The 17,685-nt window shown below is 35.6% G+C and overlaps 1 protein-coding gene across 1 annotated transcript; it reads right to left on the bottom strand.

Moving 5' to 3' along the window:
* Positions 1-5,552: 5,552 nt before the first annotated feature.
* On the bottom strand, positions 5,553-14,755 carry LOC109108719 (NACHT, LRR and PYD domains-containing protein 1 homolog). The gene is given in 13 exon segments (XM_042718901.1): positions 5,553-6,608; positions 6,610-6,750; positions 7,584-8,031; positions 8,143-8,253; positions 8,554-8,643; positions 8,872-9,027; positions 9,127-9,270; positions 9,384-9,458; positions 9,562-9,639; positions 9,900-11,075; positions 11,077-11,629; positions 11,904-12,009; positions 12,918-14,755. Coding segments are annotated over 13 exon segments (3,954 nt in total). The 5' UTR covers positions 13,188-14,755; the 3' UTR covers positions 5,553-6,002.
* Positions 14,756-17,685: the final 2,930 nt, after the last annotated feature.

Below are 17,685 nucleotides of genomic sequence, written 5' to 3'. Positions count from 1 at the left end.
CCCATTGAGAACTTGTGGTCAATCCTCAAGAGGCGCGTGGACAAACAAAAAACCCACTAATTCTGACAAACTCCAAGAAGTTATTATGAAAGAATGGGTTGCTATCAGTCAGGATTTGGCCCAGAAGTTGATTGAGAGCATGCCCCAGTCGAATTGCAGAGGTCCTGAAAAAGAAGGGCCAACACTGCAAATACTGACTCTTTGCATAAATGTCATGTAATTGTCGATAAAAGCCTTTGAAACGTATGAAGTGCTTGTAATTATATTTCAGTAAATCACAGAAACAGCTTAAACAAAGATCTAAAAGCAGTTTAGCAGCAAACTTTTTGAAAACTAATATTTATGTAATTCTCAAAACTTTTGGCCACGACTGTAGTTTAAAATGGCTATTTATTCTGAAATGTTGAATTTTGGTAAAATAATGCTAAATGAAAAATTATTGATATCATAGAGACAGAGCGCATTTAGGCCACGCCAGCACCGGGACGGTGGGAAACAATCCAACGCTCTCCATTGACTTTGTATTGCGGGAAGCTGCTTCCTTGTTATTTCTAACTTATAAAAAACAAACAAAAAAACACACAGAACAATGCCTAAAAGCTGCTGTGTGACAAGGTGTACAGTAAACAATCTAAAAAAAAAAAAAAAAAAACAGAACTATGTTTTATATAAGCACTATACCTAAAAAAAAAAAAAAAAAAAAAAACAAAAACAATTGTAGATGTCAGCATTTAAGGACAAAAATAGTTGTAGATGTCAGGGTATTTAACATTGGGCAATTCAGTTGAATCATTTCTCCAACAAAAGAAAGGTAAGGAAAAGGGGCACTGACAAAGACCAATAAAATTTAGTTTTTCAATATATCTCCTCCTCTCAGGTTCACATAGGGTGGTGAAATAATCCTTTGACTTAAAAATTATGAATGTTTCCTGTCGCCGATCACGTTTCCCTCCAGTGGGTGTAGTTCTCAGAGTAATATGACACATTGTGCTCTACTTTTGTGTCCTTAAATGCTCATTTTTGGGGGGTCAACAGCTTCTAAAAAGGTAGTTCTGTGTTTTTTTTAGCTTGTTTACTTTACAAAATTACAAAATGTGTCACTCTGGGCGTGGTTTTCAAATTATGACGTGTGTCACTCTGTCTCTATGCAGCTTTAAAAAAAAATAGTCTAGTCTTTTAGCAGAGGTAAAGATATAGACCCTTTTTACAAACTGTAATGATGTGTTTCCACAGTATTCTTTTATTTTCTTTTTTTTATTATTGAGTGTACATTTATATCACTATACTTTGTGAAAAATCTAGTAACAGGATGTTCAGGGAGTGACATCTTTCTCTTTTCTGACTGCCGTAATTACTCTCTCTCTATTTTTTTTCCTGCTTTGGAGAAAAGAGAACTCTGGCATTGTGAAAATGTGAGAGCAGTTCACCAACAGATGAGTGTCATTGACTCTGATTCCCTTCTCCTGTTGTGTATTAGGGTGTTCATGTCATGTGTATATTTACATAGACAGTGAAGGCTCAGAGCTCTTTTTGAAGTCTTATTATTTTCTGGAGGACAATTCTGAGAGTTGTTACTTATTGATTGGCTTTCCATTGATGTGCCCAATTCCAGCCCCCTGCCAGATTATTACCCCTCTCGCTGCTACCTGATTGGTCCACTGATACATGGTCCCATTGATACTTTTGCTTTTTTCTGCTGCCTGTTCGACCAGTTTACTCTTTTGCTTGGTTAAACCCCAATAAAAGTCTCTGCTCATGAATTGAGATCGCTCTGCCTCATTCCCATCATTGCAGAGATCTACTAGCCCCAGAGTGACCAATCCCCCACCAATGCTTCAAAAAATATGAAGACAAGAAAGTAGTCTACTATGTCACCCATTACACATATTACAAAAAGCTAAACCTGAGATTAATTTGATAACAAAATGTAATGTAGGGTGTTGTTTAGAAGATTATCTGGCAAGTTTTAAAATAAAAGCTCTGGTAATACTCAAACCAGACAACACATAGTAAATAATGATCTCTTGAACTGTAAATCTATAAAGTGACATATTGATAATAACAAGGAAAGTTTTTACTCACTTTTATGTCCGGTTGCTACTTTGGAATCAGAATCGGGAGGTTTGTGCTTCCATCTGTAACCACCTGTTTATCAAGAACCACAGGATATAGGTCACATTAGACTACCTATATTGGTAGGTTCAAACATAAAAAAAGTCATTTTTTCACTCTCCAGATAGTACTCATTTTGCACTGGATGGTTTGTTCTGCTCTGACCTTTATTGCCATCACTGAGGTAACCCTCTGAAGAAGCGCTGCACAGTTCTCATCCACAAACATCTTATCCACAAACATATATCCCAATAGCTTACAATGATATTTAGGCTATACATAGAAACAGTGTAGGCTATATTAAAAAAAAAAAAAAAAAAAAAAAAAAAAAAAAAAACCCTCATTATAAATATAAATTGGATAGTTGTTTAATTGTAAAAAAAAAAAAAAATTAAATGTAGATTTTCAAACTACTGGAGTTTGGCAATTATTTAAATCGCGCCGTTTCTCTCACTTACCAAATCTGCTCATCGTGTTGGGTAACAGACCTTGATCCGTGAACAAAAATTATATGGCAATCAGGTACCAGGTACTTTTGACTCAAATCTAACGTGTCTAACACACAAGCGCAAAATTCACTCTGTGTAACGGAATTAGATACACAAAGAGCAGCAGGATTTCCGCCTTTGAAAACGAAAGCAGTTGCCGAAGTTTGACAGGGGTTGTCTGTCTCTGACTGTATTGTGTCACTAAATACTAAATGCTTAAGGATGTTTTTTTTTTTTTCGTTGGGGCCAGAAGCTCCCGAATGCTTGTGAAAACATGCATTCTGCATAATAAATAAACACATTTTGAATAAACAAAGTAACAGTTTTTGGTTACCGCTGACTTCCATTTATTTCACTTATTTGAAACATCTTGACACTCATTTTAATATATCTTATTTGACAGATTTTTTTCCCTAAATACTTATGCCTCAGGACTTTCAGCTAAATAGCCTGTGCTGTTCTGCTGTCGGCTAGTTTTCTATGTTGCTGCCTTGATAGTGTTACCACAATCTGGGGCATGTGTTAATACCCATCCCCCCACCCCCACCCCCCCAAACAAACAAACAAACACTGTATGATTATTATTATTTATCTGTAGTGTCACAAATCAGTTTACAAAAGAAGTGATTAAACTATACAGTAAATGTACCTAAGCCATGTGAAACTGGACAGACACAGTTGTACAAAAAAATTGCATTCACCTTATTCAACAATCTTATTAGACAACAAAATATACTTAAGTAGTCTAGATGTCTTTGAGTTCATGTATAGTTATACTGATCATTTGTGTGTTGTCTGTAACTTGAATAATTAAGTTTGCAAAAATATCAGTACCTAATGAGTAATCAGTCGCCAGTTAATCTGGCTGTGTATTTTTCAATTAATATTTCAGTTCTTTGTCAGAAATAAATGTATCTTACATTCTAGCATTAAACACTTATATTTAATAATTTAACATAATCTGGCAGTTGCCCATCTAAAGCAATATATTCACTAAGAGATCTTTAAGAATCTGAACACACCAGTTCTTCAAAGAGCTCTTCTTCCTGAAGAATTACAATGAATTTACCTTTTGCAATCACACCACTTGAATGCACTGTGGAGCAGATCTTTCTCATGCTATCCTGACAGGTCAAATTAGTATATGTGATTTCAGAATATAGTTCCTCATGAATTATTCTCTGATCATACAGTTTATCTGCAATGCTCTTCACATTTTTAACTCTTTGAATGAGAGTTGATCTGTGTTTCTCAAAGAACTGACCTTTACCAAACTCAGAACGCAGATGCTGCACTTTTTGGATTTGCCTTGGATTTACTGGGTCAAATTCTTCTTTCCATATTGTAGCCTTTCACACAGACTTCCTGTCCTCCTCTCTGATAAGATTCATTTTTACATCATCATGCTGATGTTGCTTGACCTTGAAGAAGTTTGGGTCAATGTCTGTTCTAATTGAAATCCCCTCTATGGGATGGACAGAAGCACCAGGAACCTCAAGAGGTGAGGTGTTTTCAACCAAAATGGTCTGTTAGGTCTGGGATGACTGATCAAAAGACTGGATTTTTCATTTTGCTCAACTTTTTCTTTTGAACAAGTGTCATTCACTGGAAAAAAGTAGATGTGAAGAATGAGAGGATCTTTACACCGCATGTACAGAAGAAGATTACAGTGCTCTTCCCACTTTATGAACCAGCTTATTATTAGAGTTGTAAGAGAGAAGGATGGTTGGAGTATTTTCCCATTATAACAGATCAACCCTACACATTCTAAATATATTACAACAAAATAAAAGCCTATAATCATCAAACCATATTTCACAGACTCAATCCCATAAATAAAAGTCTCTGCTCATTAATCGAGATTGCTCTGCCTCATTCCCATCATTGCAGAGATCTCCAAGCCCCAGTATATGACTTATATTGATAATGACAGTATAAACTCACTTTTATGCATGGTTGCTACTTTGGAATCAGGATCAGGAGGCTTAATTGTGTTTCCAGATGTAATCACCTGTCACAGGAACCACAGGACAGGTCACATTAGACTACCCATGCTCGTAGGATCGAGCATAATAAAATGTATTTTTTCCTCTCCAGAATGTAGAGCTTACTCAGTTTGCCCGACCTAGTTGGTTTGTTCTGTTATGAACTGAATATTTTTTCATCAAGTATCACATCCTTATTTTTTTAGTTCATCTGCAACTGCTATCACAGCGAAAACCCTCTGAATAAGCGCTGTGGAATTTCTTATCCACAAACTGGGCCTCCGAGCATAAAAAATAATGCATTATAATACATTGTAGTTGATTTGTATACATCGAAACAATGTATATTTCTTTTTTTAACTCATCATTATAAAAATAAACAGACTGGTTAATTTTTTAAGTGTACAAAATAGAAATTTAGATTTCAGTTTCAAACTGAAAAGTCGGGCAAGTCGGGCAAATATTTAGATCGTGCCATTTCTGTTACCAGAGTTGCTCATGGTGTTGAATGTCAGAGCTTGATCTCTGAATTAAAATGATACGCCGACGAGCCAGTACTACTTGTAACTCTTAAATCTAACGTGTCTACTACACAAGTGTTTAACAGAATCAGTTACACGTAAGGAAGGAATTGCAGGATTTCCTCACTCGAAAACGAAAGCCGTTTTCTATGTAAGTAACATGGGTTGGTTGTGTGCAGATTGTGCACACTGATTTGCTACAACTATCGTTGACGCGTTTCAAGGAGCCAACAGCAATGAAAACTATTATATCCTTATATCCTTGTTATATCCTTCTGTTTTACCATGAGCCTTTAAATCCGTGTCCTTTGATAACTTTGCCAAAACGATATGACCTATTTAACCACTTATAATTAAAATGAAAACATAAAGGCTTTAAGAAACAATAGGCTTTTAGGAAACAACAAAAGATTTCATTGTGAAAGTAGGCTACTGCAGTCCGTATGCTCATATCACAATTGGAACTTTTTATTATTTGTAATGTCAAAATTCAGTTTACCAAAGAAGCAGTTAATGTACCTAAACCATGTCAAATACGACACAACTGAACAGAAAAAAAATGTACATTAAAAAAAAATTACATTCACCTTTTTCAACAATCTTATTAGACAAAATATACTTCAGCAGTCTTGAAGTTTTATGAGTTTATGTACAGTTAAGCTGAACATTTGTGTTGTCTTTAATTTAGTTAGTAAAAATATTAGTACCTCCTGAGAAATCTCCAGTTATTTTTTAATTATTATTATAATTTAATTTTCAATTAATATTTGAGTTCTGTTCAGAAATCAATTTATCTTACATTCTAAAATTAAACAGTAACATTTAATCATTCAGCATATTTTGGCTGACCATATCTACAGTTGCCCATCTAAAGCAATATTTTCACTAAGAGATCTTTAAGAATCTGAATGCACAAGTTCTTCAAAGAGATGGGGCTCTTCTTCCTGAAGAATTACAATGAATTTACCTTTTGCAATCACACCATTTGAATGCACTGTGGAGCAGATCTTTCTCATGCTATCCTGACAGGTCAAATTAGTATATGTGATTTCAGAATATAGTTCCTCATGAATTATTCTCTGCTCACGCAGTTTATCTGCAATGCTCTTCACATTTTTAACTCTTTTAATGAGAGTTGATCTGTGTTTCTCAAAGAACTGACCTTTACCAAACTCAGAACACAGATGCAGAACTTTTTGGATTTGCCTTGGATTTACTGGGTCAAATTCTTCTTTCCATATTGTAGCCTTCCACACAGACTTCCTGTCCTCCTCTCTGATAAGATTCATTTTTACATCATCATGCTGATGTTGCTTGACCTTGAAGAAGTTTGGGTCAATGTCTGTTCTAAATGAAATCCCTTCTATGGGATGGACAGAAGCACCAGGAACCTCAAGAAGGTGAGGTGTTTTCAACCGAAATGGTCTGTTAGGTCTGGGATGACTGATCAAAAGACTTGATTTTTCATTCTGCTCAACTTTTTCTTTTGAACAAGTGTCATTCACTGGAAAAAAAGTAGATGTGAAGAATGAGAGGATCTTTACACCGCATGTACAGAAGAAGATTACAGTGCTCTTCCCACTTTATGAACCAGCTTATAATTAGAGTTGTAAGAGAGAAGGATGGTTGGACTATTTTGGCATGATAAGTCAAGTCAAGTCAAGTCTGCCTTATTGTCAATTCTTCCACATGTACAGTACATACATACAGAGAATCGAAATTGCGTTACTCTCAGACCCCCCGGTGCATACAGATAACACTAACAGTAGAGCCTAAAAATCTAGATCAAGTATAAAATATAAGATAAAACTATACAATAAGGGAATGTAAAAAAAGACATAATAGAAAAAATAAAATAAAAATAAGGTTAAATAAAAGCAGCGCAAGGCACATGGCAGATAGAGTGCAAACCAGTGAACAAACAGTGCAGATAAAAAGATTTTTAGTGCATAAAAAAAAAATAGCTTATTCAGTCTGATTAAAAGTGACAAAGTGACAAAGGGCTCAGAGCAGTTATTTTATTAAACTGACTGATGAGGAGGTAGAATGATGTCAGATCCATGGTGAATGAGGTAGTGAGCAGACCACTGCTGCACAAAGTGACTGGTGCATGACATTCGTATGTTAGAGGGAGGGGGGGTGGAAGGACCTGGGGATGTGGGACCTGGGGGGGGGGGGTTCATAGTTCAGTGGTGCCTGAGGCAGAAGAGGGACGGGGGGGTAAGTTCGGGAGCGAGTTCAGCTTCCTGACAGCCTGATGGATGAAGCTGTCCTTCAGTCTGCTGGTCCTGGCCTGGAGACTCCGCAGTCTCCTCCCTGATGGCAGCAGACTGAAGAAGCTGTGTGACGGGTGAGTGGGATCACCTGCAATGCAGAGGGCTTTTCGAGTGAGACGGGTTCCATAAATGTCCTGGAGGGAGGGGAGAGAGACACCAATGATCTTCTCAGCTGCTCTCACTATGCGAGAAGATCTGTATATAACAGGTCAACTCTACAGATTGTAAAGATATTCCTTCATCTCTTTTGGTGAGGAGCTTCACAGTATCTCTGAGAGAGGGGTCTGACTCTACTAAACAGGCGTAATGAGGCAGATGGGCCTCCTCCAGTTTCCCTGAGATCACTGTCACATCAATCACAGGACCAATTCGCTCACACTGAAGCCTCTCCAGCTCTTCACTGAGGAAACCTCCATCCACTGCACGGTACTGGAGAGTGACATCACCAGCACAGACCCATCGCATTCTGGTCCTGCTGCACTCGAATCGACCCGCCGGAGTGCTGATCCTGAACTCTGATCCTCCATCTGTACAGACTGACGGCTCCACCTGAACCCACTGATCAGAGTCAACAATGTGAACACAAGACTGACACACTGGGAGCGGCTGAAGATTCAGTCCAGACGGTTCAGAGTCAGAGATGTTCAGTCTAGAGAACAGAGATCATAATAATGAATTAGATGAAAGACAAACACATAATAAACAGTGAGAATGACAAACACATAATAAACTTATTTAAAAAAAAATTAAAAATTCTCACTCTCTCAGCTTTTCCAAAACCTTTGGTTTGAAGTGAATCTCCACTTTCTCATTACAGCTGTGACTCCAGTCCTGTTCTTTGCACTGGTCAGTGGATTTACTGCACTTCCTCCTGGATAAACATGGAAGAAATAAAAAGATGCAAATTACATCAGCAATATGCTTTTGTAGGATCATTTTGGAGGTTTTTGTAAGATTTTCAGTAATGGAAGTCTTGTAGATTTTAAACTTCATATTTCACCTATCATTATTATTATTATTAGTAGTAGTAGTAGTAGTAGTAGTAGTATTAGTATTAGTATAAGTATATCTATTCATATGAGCAATTAAACTTTTGATTAAAATAAAATGAGCTTCCTTAAACTATTTATTATTGGATTAAGTCAAATGCACAGCTATAAAGCACACAAACCCTTTAATGATGACAGTACAGTGTGGATCATTCAGTGATGTCTTCAGTAACACGAGTACCTCCTCCAAAAGTAATCCAGTGACACTCACACTACAATATTGAAGTTACACAAACAGTAATGAGCAAATTTTTTAACTTTTAAAATACATACAATGCACTTTATCATTTAGATAGTTACATTTCAATTAGCTTGCAGCAGAGTGTGAGTTTAATATGAGTGAGTTTAAGTATAATTTATGATGAAAAAATCTATAATGTGGAATAATCAGTTATCTGTTGTGACTGTCAGTCATCATTTACTCATGCAAATCATCTTACTTGAGCTGCTGTAGACTGGTGCAGGTCTGGACAAGGGAAATGATCCCAGAAGCCCAGCTCTCATTCAGACTGACCAGCTTAAGATACAGCATCTTCAAACCCACAGAGTGAAATGAAGACAGCAGCAAACTGACATGCTCATCAAGAGCTGAAGAACTGCAAAAATGTAAATTATTGTTACATGTATGGATAACAGTGCAGCTATTTATGAGATAAATAGAGCAAAAATAAATAAATACATAAAAAATAACTAACTCGTCTGCTAATTTTGCTGTCTTGCTGAGTCTCTGCAAGAAGAGTGTCCAGTCAGTGCTGGATATCTCTGATTGTGGACATCTAAGAGTGATGTTTAAGACTGCAGGAAATGACACATTCTTCTCTGAGGAGCTCAAAGTTAGCCTGAAACAGACAGAAACATTTGATAACAACATTGTACACTCAATATTAATGATTTCTGCAGTGTTCTTGATCTTGATAAGAAGGATTACAATGTTTGTACAATAGTTTCTTACAGAACATCTCCATGAGTGACTGACAGGTCAAGTGACCATCTGGGACTCTCAGCACGGTTCTCATCTTCCTGAACTCTAACAAGTAGGAAGAACAGATAACATTATATAAATAAATATATTATAAAAATGCGAATGATTAGTTTTATATTCTGTGTGGTTGTAATAGAAGTAAACTTGCTTCAGTTCTCTCAAGATTTTTGCTTCACACAGAATCTGGATCAAATCTCCAACTTCTGACAGGTGCTCCACTGACAATCTCCAAAAACAAAAATAATTTATCTTGTTAAATGTCTTACGAAATGTTTTATTAAAGCAGACCATAACATAAACATGATATATGGGTCAAAGTATGATGACAAATATATGAAGAAATGTAAGTGTCATTACAATAATCAAGTCATTAAACAATACAGAGAAAAAAACAATCGCAAAAATTTCATTCAACATTGAACTAAAATATGCAGTAACTGTATGTTAAAAAGAAGTAAGCATTTCTCTTCATGCAAAAACACTTACCTCAGAATCTCACACATACAGAGTGCTGGCTGAAGAATCTTGAGCTTCTCAGCTGTTAAATCACAGTACATGAGGTTCAGGTCTCTGATGTGTGGACAGCACTGAAGACAGTACAGCAGCACCCAACAGTCTGTGCTCCTCAGGGAAATGTTAGACAGATCCATGAAGTTTTGTGTTTTAAGAGCTTTCATGACAAATCTCTCATCCTGGAGCTCATATAGACAGTGGAGAGCAAATAACTCAAATCCGTAGTATCGTGTCATTGCAGGAATCCTTTTCATCAGCTTTTTCTTTAGTTCCCTTTTTTTCAGTTTCATGGTGTGAGGAACAGTCCACCTGATCTTTTGAAAGATTGAGCTGCTCACCTTCTCATTTAAGAGACCACAGAGAAACATCATGACTGAAGGGATGGGATTTGATAGTTTACCTCTCAAAATAGGAGATGACCTGCAAATTAAAGATTCTGATTCCATCAAGTTAAACAGCTCACTGAATTTCCACCAGGGCACTTCTTCATCCGACAATACATAATAAAGTGCAGCAAAGAACTCCTGAAAGCTGAAATGGATGAACTTATAAATTGTCTGATGTTTTTCTTTTCCTCTAAGATCATCTTTATACAAGAACAAAGTAGTAGCAGGATCTAAGCCAGTCTTGGCTACACTCTTTTCATCAAAAAAGACCTGCTGCTTCTTCACCCCTTCCTCTGCCAGCTGACCCAGACTCCTCAGCATGGTGAGGACAGACTGACTCTGGTCATGATGCTCCAGTAGAGTGGACACAAAGTGCACATAAATGGAGGTGGTTGTCTTTAGTTCTCTCATCACATGATCATCATCTGTAAAGTGTTTCTTCAGACAAAAACAGACCATCCAACACAGCAAAGGCACAGAGCAGGCAGTCAGGAGGCTTTCATTTATCTTCACTCTCTCATATGTTTTCCTGAAGAGCTGCTCATCCTGAAAATACTTCTGGAAGTACTCCTGCACCCCTCTCTCAGAGAAGCCCACAATCTCAGTGAAACGCTGAGGACCCTTGAGGAGATTCATCACTGCATCAGCAGCTAGAGATCTTGTGGTGATAAGAATGAATGACTCAGGCAGCAAGATTCCCTTTAACACGCTCCTAAGAATGTCCATAGGTCGGGCTCTATCGGAAGGATTTGTGAGTACTAACATCAAATGACTGGGGGGATGAAATACACTCATCAATTCCATCAGTGAGGAAGAGGACTTTCTCTGGTGTTGTTAACTGCAGTATCTGTAAGATCTGATATGATGTTAAGCTGCAACTCCAACTCAAGAGCTCAAACAAGCAAATCTCCTCAGAAATACACTTCAGCTCTTCAAACTTCAGAAGAAAAATTACATCAAAGTTTTCAGAGTAAAGTTCTCCAGTTGCCCAGTCCAACATGATCTTCTGTAGCGTGAAGGATTTCCCTCTTCCAGAATCTCCACTGAGAATCACAGTTTTTGGTGTGTTTCCATCACAGTCAGGACTGAACAGCTGATCTATTCTGATGCTGCGATTCTTGTCATTTGATAACAGATGAGATAAAGCATCCACAGACCTCACATGTTCACAATAGTATTTCTTAGTTTGCTCTTTGCTCCTCTGAATGATCACTGGTTCAGGATTACAGGCAGCCAGATAGACAAGTGCATCAAGATTATACTCTGCCACAAACTTAGACTTGTCAATGACTGAAGACTTGTTCCAACGAACCTGCTCTATGGGAAAATTATGAAAAATATGTGTAAAAAAATATGAAAAAATAGGTAAATAAGCAAAATGCTCAAGTGGTACAAAAATACTTTGTAAATGGGAGCCTTTGACACAACAGTGGTACAACTAATGACATGCTGTAGATAACACTTTCAACATTAGTTAATCACAGTATAAATTTATATAGGCCATGATGAAATGTGCAACCCTAGCATGTGTTTTCATACACTATTACATAATTCAAAACTCCTTTCTGAATGTAACAGTAAGTAGCATTACCTGTTCCATATATTTTCATCACCTGTCTTTCTAGGACATCTCTGAGTTGTAAGTCTGACTTGAAACTATGCAACTCTTCAATTTCACCATAGTCCAGATCATAAGACTGGAAGCACAAAGGAAAAAGATAAAGTGCCAGTCTAATTAACCTCAATCTGCTTATACAAATCTGAATGCAAACACTGTTCAGCACAATTTTATTTTTTAAATAAAAGCTTTTAAGAGATCAAAAACACTTAGAGCTTGAAATGGTTCAAAAAATCAGATGAAGTTTTTTGAAATATATTCTTCCAGTGGCTCAAATTATTAATCAAATAACCTTTAGAATAAATCCTTTCAATCATATCTTCCTTTTATCAGACAGCCCATTACTTACAGCTGCCTTTCTTCTGTATGGAAATATTTAAAAGCACAATGTTGTAAGTGGTGCACTAAGAAAAATAAATAATAAATAAAAAATGTAATTCAAAAAGGCAATATACACATGGTAGCTTTAAATTGTTGCTTACCATTCTGTGCAAAGAGTACAAAAACCACATTAACATTAAATCCATATATTATGCACAGGCTGTAATGAACAACTAATTGTTAATGACATAGTAAAAGATAAAAAGTAAGGAGCAGGTAAATCACAGTTAAAGAGGGATAAATAATCTTTGGCACAATGATTCAAAAAGGAGGAAGCAATTTGTAACATTGCGTAGTATTAGACTTCACAGAACCTGTTTCTGGTCTGAAATATATGCATTTTACTCTGTGTCAATGAAATTAAACTATTAGTTTTTGATTGGTGTCTGATGTTTATGCACATACAAAACATTATTTAAGCTGTTTTGAGATTTTGTAACAGTAGAGTAGATTTACTGCAAGTACTGTAAAAAACTGTTTAATTTGTAAGAAGACAGACAGAGTAATTTTAACTTGGTTTACTTCCAAGAAGCACCCAGAACTTTATTAAAAGAGGGTGTTAATATGACGAAAGTTATCAAATATTAAGAGAGGTCAACAATCTACCTGCTTAGGTGTTAGCATTAGCATAACCATAACTGCTTTGGACGGTTTTTCAGTCCTCTTGTTTCCACCTAAAACAGGTCTTGGACTGAAGGTCTGTTTGCACCGAGGGCAGCTGTAGACTCCCTTCTGATCATCCTGATCCCAGAAGTCTGTAATGCAGCTCATACAGTAACTGTGTCCACAGGGAATGACCACTGGATCCTTCAGTAGATCCAGACAGATTGGACAGATGACCCGATCCTCAGCCCATGAAATACTGGCTTCAGCCATTTTTCTGTAAACATGCACACGGCAGAACAACAGCAGACTAAACCCTAAAAATCTCCAGATTCAGTCAACCATCCCAGCTAACACAAATTTATTCTAAATAAACTGAAGATCAAGACACTCTATGCAAAAAGTCACGAAAAAGTCACTAGATAAACTCTATGGTCACTACATTTTTTCAGTCATGGTATCAGACTGCATCTCAAAAAAAGAAATGAAATGGTTTTCTGGTTCCGTATTTGAGAAATTTGTGCAAAATGGGTGTGTCCATGCTGTCCAGGCAAGTTTGGGCTGGTTGTTTTCAGAAGACTAACATCTACGTCATTTGATAACAGACACTTGTAACAAGTTTGAATCACATTTTGAACATACTGGCTTAAAAGAATTCCAAGATACACACAGAAAAATGTCAAAAATGTTACAACCAGCCCCGGTCTCCCCTATATAACTAACGGTTTTATCATGTCTCAGTTGAACCTCCCAGTTCACCCCCCTTACCAATTAGTAGAACTACTGTTTGCTTATACTGTAAGTAGCTGAAGCTAGTTCTACTTAGCTGCATCCATTCAAGTGAGAAGAAAGACAGATGCAGAATTCAAATCCACACAAATACCTCCCTTATCATTCCTGCCGTAAAAAAAATTTATATTCTAGAGTGTAGGCTATGCTAGTATGCGGTTCCAAAGTAATGGAAAAGTCCTCTCTGAAGTGTTTTTTTCTTCAAATCATGAGCTCATGCTCATACCTTGGGGATAGATCTGAAGTACAGTAACATCAGACACCTTGCAATCCTTTGACATATCAGTATCCAGAATAATCAAATTAAATTATTTGCCAGGTAAAAGATTTAATGCCAATTACAAAATTAAAAATAAACTGTGTAAACCAATTCACAAAGCTATCAAATTATCAATGAGAAGGGAATCCAGTGAAAAGAGAAGCCCGTTATTTAAATGCGGTGTGAAAGAAAATGAACAGTATAAACGCATTCAACATTACAAATGCAGCTCTAAATTACATAAAAGCAAGTATATGACAATTCACAAGAATTATGACATCACTGATGCAAGTCAGTGGATGATTTTCATTGATTTAAGTTTAATCTTAAATGTGTTAAAAAGTGGGTGTACAAAAGTTTTTTTAAAAAGTAGGTGTACATATAACACAAGTTCAACACCTGTGTTTGGAAAAAAACTACAGTGTAACATTATCAAGATGTTTGCAAGCAATGCAATAAAATATTTACTTATTTTTTTCAAAATCTTTTAAAATGTAATGACTTGGCTAAATTACTGTGATAAACTACTACTGTGATTTTAGCATTAAAAAACTGCATGAAAAAGTAAAAAAAAAAATGTTCACCTACAAAAGGAAACCTACAGTATATATATATTTATATGGAACACAAAGTTATAAAATTATGAAAAATTATGGGAAAAGGTGGGTTTTCAGTGACATTCGGGAGAATCACTGATGACAATTTTAATTTGAACTTCTTCAGCTGCATCTTATTTTCCAAGTGACGTCTGTTTGCATGTCTTGGTTGCAGGGGTCTTCAGTTTCTTGGGTGCAGGGGGCCATTTGGTAAAGAAAGATTACAGGATGTTTAGTAACATTGCTGTATGTTTAAAATTTTAATCGAAAAAAAAAATAGACATTTGACCGAACAATGTATTAATGCTAATTTTTGCTCAAGGACAGGATATCAGCAATCTTTAAAAAACAGAGAGAGAATTTGCTTTGCCTGCCAGCATTTTCTTTTTAATTTCAGTGTTTGATATTCTAATACAGTAGCCTACATAACATGCAGTTGAATACAGGTTTCACTCACTATTCAGTTTAACTGTAGCTGGTTGTTCTGGTTGCCATCGATGTAATCCATTGCCACACCACCTGATATCAGCCACACAACAGATTACATTAGACTACCCATACAGGTAGGTTCAAGTTTATAAACTTATTAAACTAACACCAACTGTAGATTCTCTTACCCAGTTCTCTGAAGAGGTATGGTTCATGATTTCTAAGAGCATAATAAAAGTCCTTTTTCACTCTGTCTCCTCCAGCATTAAGCGCTTCAAAGAGCTTTCTCATTTTGCCCTGGCTGGTTTGTTCTGCTCTGATCTCTGAATATTTTTCATTATGTATCATGCCCTTATTTTTTAGTTCATCTGCTATTGCCATCACTGAGGTAACCCTCTGAACAAGCACAGCGAAGCGGTCATCCACAAACTGGGCCTCTGGGCAAAAAAATAAAAAATAAAAAATATAAATATATATATATATATATATATATATATATATATGTACATTGCAGCTTACGCTTATTTAGCGCGGTAAAGTTAGTTTTAGGTTTGATATTCGCAGGATATTAAATTAAAATTAAATTTATGCATTTAGCAGAGGCTTTTATCCAAAGCGACTTACAGTGCATTCAGGCTATCAATTTTTACCTATCATGTGCTCCCGGGGAATCGAACCCCCAACCTTGCGCTTGTTAACGCAATGCTCTACCACTTGAGATACAGGAACACTATTCACACAACATATTCGCCTAGGCTACTTTAGGGACCGTCTGCAAATTTACCTCTCAGTACAAAACGTCCAATAATTAATACAAATTATATTTACAACGCCATAGTAAATGCCTTGTGGGCAAACTGACAGAAAATATTTAACCAATATGTCGCTACAGACAATATCTCCCTTACTGTATGTACAGTACACAACTATTTTCTTTAAAACATTACTATAATTCACCAAAAGGTTTTTTTTTTTAATGTTCCAAAGGTTGTAGTACATTTGTAGTTAAAAGACTGACTTACTACAGGTGAAATTTTGCTAATATCTCCCTTACTGTATATACAGTACATATTTATTCTTAGAAAACAATTGCTGTAATTCACCACAAGGGATTTTTTATGATCCAAAGGTTGTAGTATGTTTGTAGTTACAAAACTGACTTACTACAGGTGAAAGTTTGCCAATATCACCATTACTGTATATACAGTACATAATTAATCTTTGAAAACAATTACTGTAATTGACCAAAAGGGTTTTTGTTTTCATGTTACAAAGGTTGTAGTACATTTATAGTTACAAGACTGACTTACTACAGGTAAAATATTGCCAATATATCCTTTACTGTACGTGCAGTACATAATTATTCTTTTAAAATAATTACTGTAATTCACCAAAAGGTTTTTATATGTTCCAAAGGTTGTAGTACATTCCTAGTGGCCAGACTGAATTACTACAGGTGAAAGTTTGCCAATATCACCCTTACTGTACATACAATACATAATTATTCTTAAAAAACAATTACTGTAAATCACCAAAAGGGTTTTTTCATGTTCCAAAGGCTGTAGTACATTTGTAGTTACAAAACTGACTTACTACAGGTGAAATTTTGCCAATATATTCCTTACTGTACATACAGTACATAATTATTCTTAGAAAAACATACTGTAGTTCACCAAAATTGTTTTTTTTTTTTTCATGTTCCAAAGGCTGTAGTACGTTTGTATTTACAAGACTGACTTACTACAGGTGACATTTTGCCAATATCTTCCTTACTGTATGTACAGCACACAACTATTTTTTATTAAAAACTGATTCACCAAAAGTTTTTTTTTTTTTAATGTTCTAAAGGTTGTAGTACTCTCCTAGTATGAATGTATTTTATATAAGAATGTGTATATTTATATTCATATTTATGTGTGCATGTAAGTGTGTGTGTGCTTGTGTTTGCATTTGTATGTACAGTGTGTGCATAATTATTAGGCAAGTTGATATTCTGATCATAGTTTTTATTATACCAAGCACATTTTACAAATTCCAAACCACATCAATCTTTATAACTACTATTAATTTTGTATTTAATCATTTATAAGTGATATATAATTGTCCATGAAAGCTGGAAGTGAAAATCTTCATATATACAGGTGTGCATAATTATTAGGTAAGTTTTCTTTTACTGATAAAATGAGGCAAAAAAAGTTATTAAGATTAATGTGGTTTGGGATTTGTAAAATGTGCTTGGTAAAAAAAATATGATCAGAATATCAACTTGCCTAATAATTATGCACGCACTGTACACACACACACATACTTGCATTTGTGGTTTACAGGGACCCTTCATAGGTGTAATAGTTTTTATACTGTATAAACTTTATTTTCTATCACCCTACACCAACCCTACACCTAAACCTACCCCTCACAGAAAACTATTGGCAACTTTTGAATTTCAGAAAACACAGTTTTGTATGTTTTTTTTAAGCCTTTTGTTTTATTGGGACACAGGAAGTGTCCTCATAAACCATGCTTATGTTGTAGTACCCATGACATTATACACATTTGTGTCATCATAAACAATAAATAAAAAAACAAAAATAAATAAATAAATAAATAAAAAAAAAAAAAATCATAATAAATAAATTTTTAATGAAAATATTTGTATATATACTAGATATATATATGATATCATATTTATATAATGATA

Source organism: Cyprinus carpio, chromosome B2, assembly GCF_018340385.1.
Source record: "Cyprinus carpio isolate SPL01 chromosome B2, ASM1834038v1, whole genome shotgun sequence".
In the NCBI taxonomy this organism is placed as follows: Eukaryota; Metazoa; Chordata; class Actinopteri; order Cypriniformes; family Cyprinidae; genus Cyprinus; species Cyprinus carpio.
This window is presented reverse-complemented; position numbering and strand designations above follow the sequence as displayed.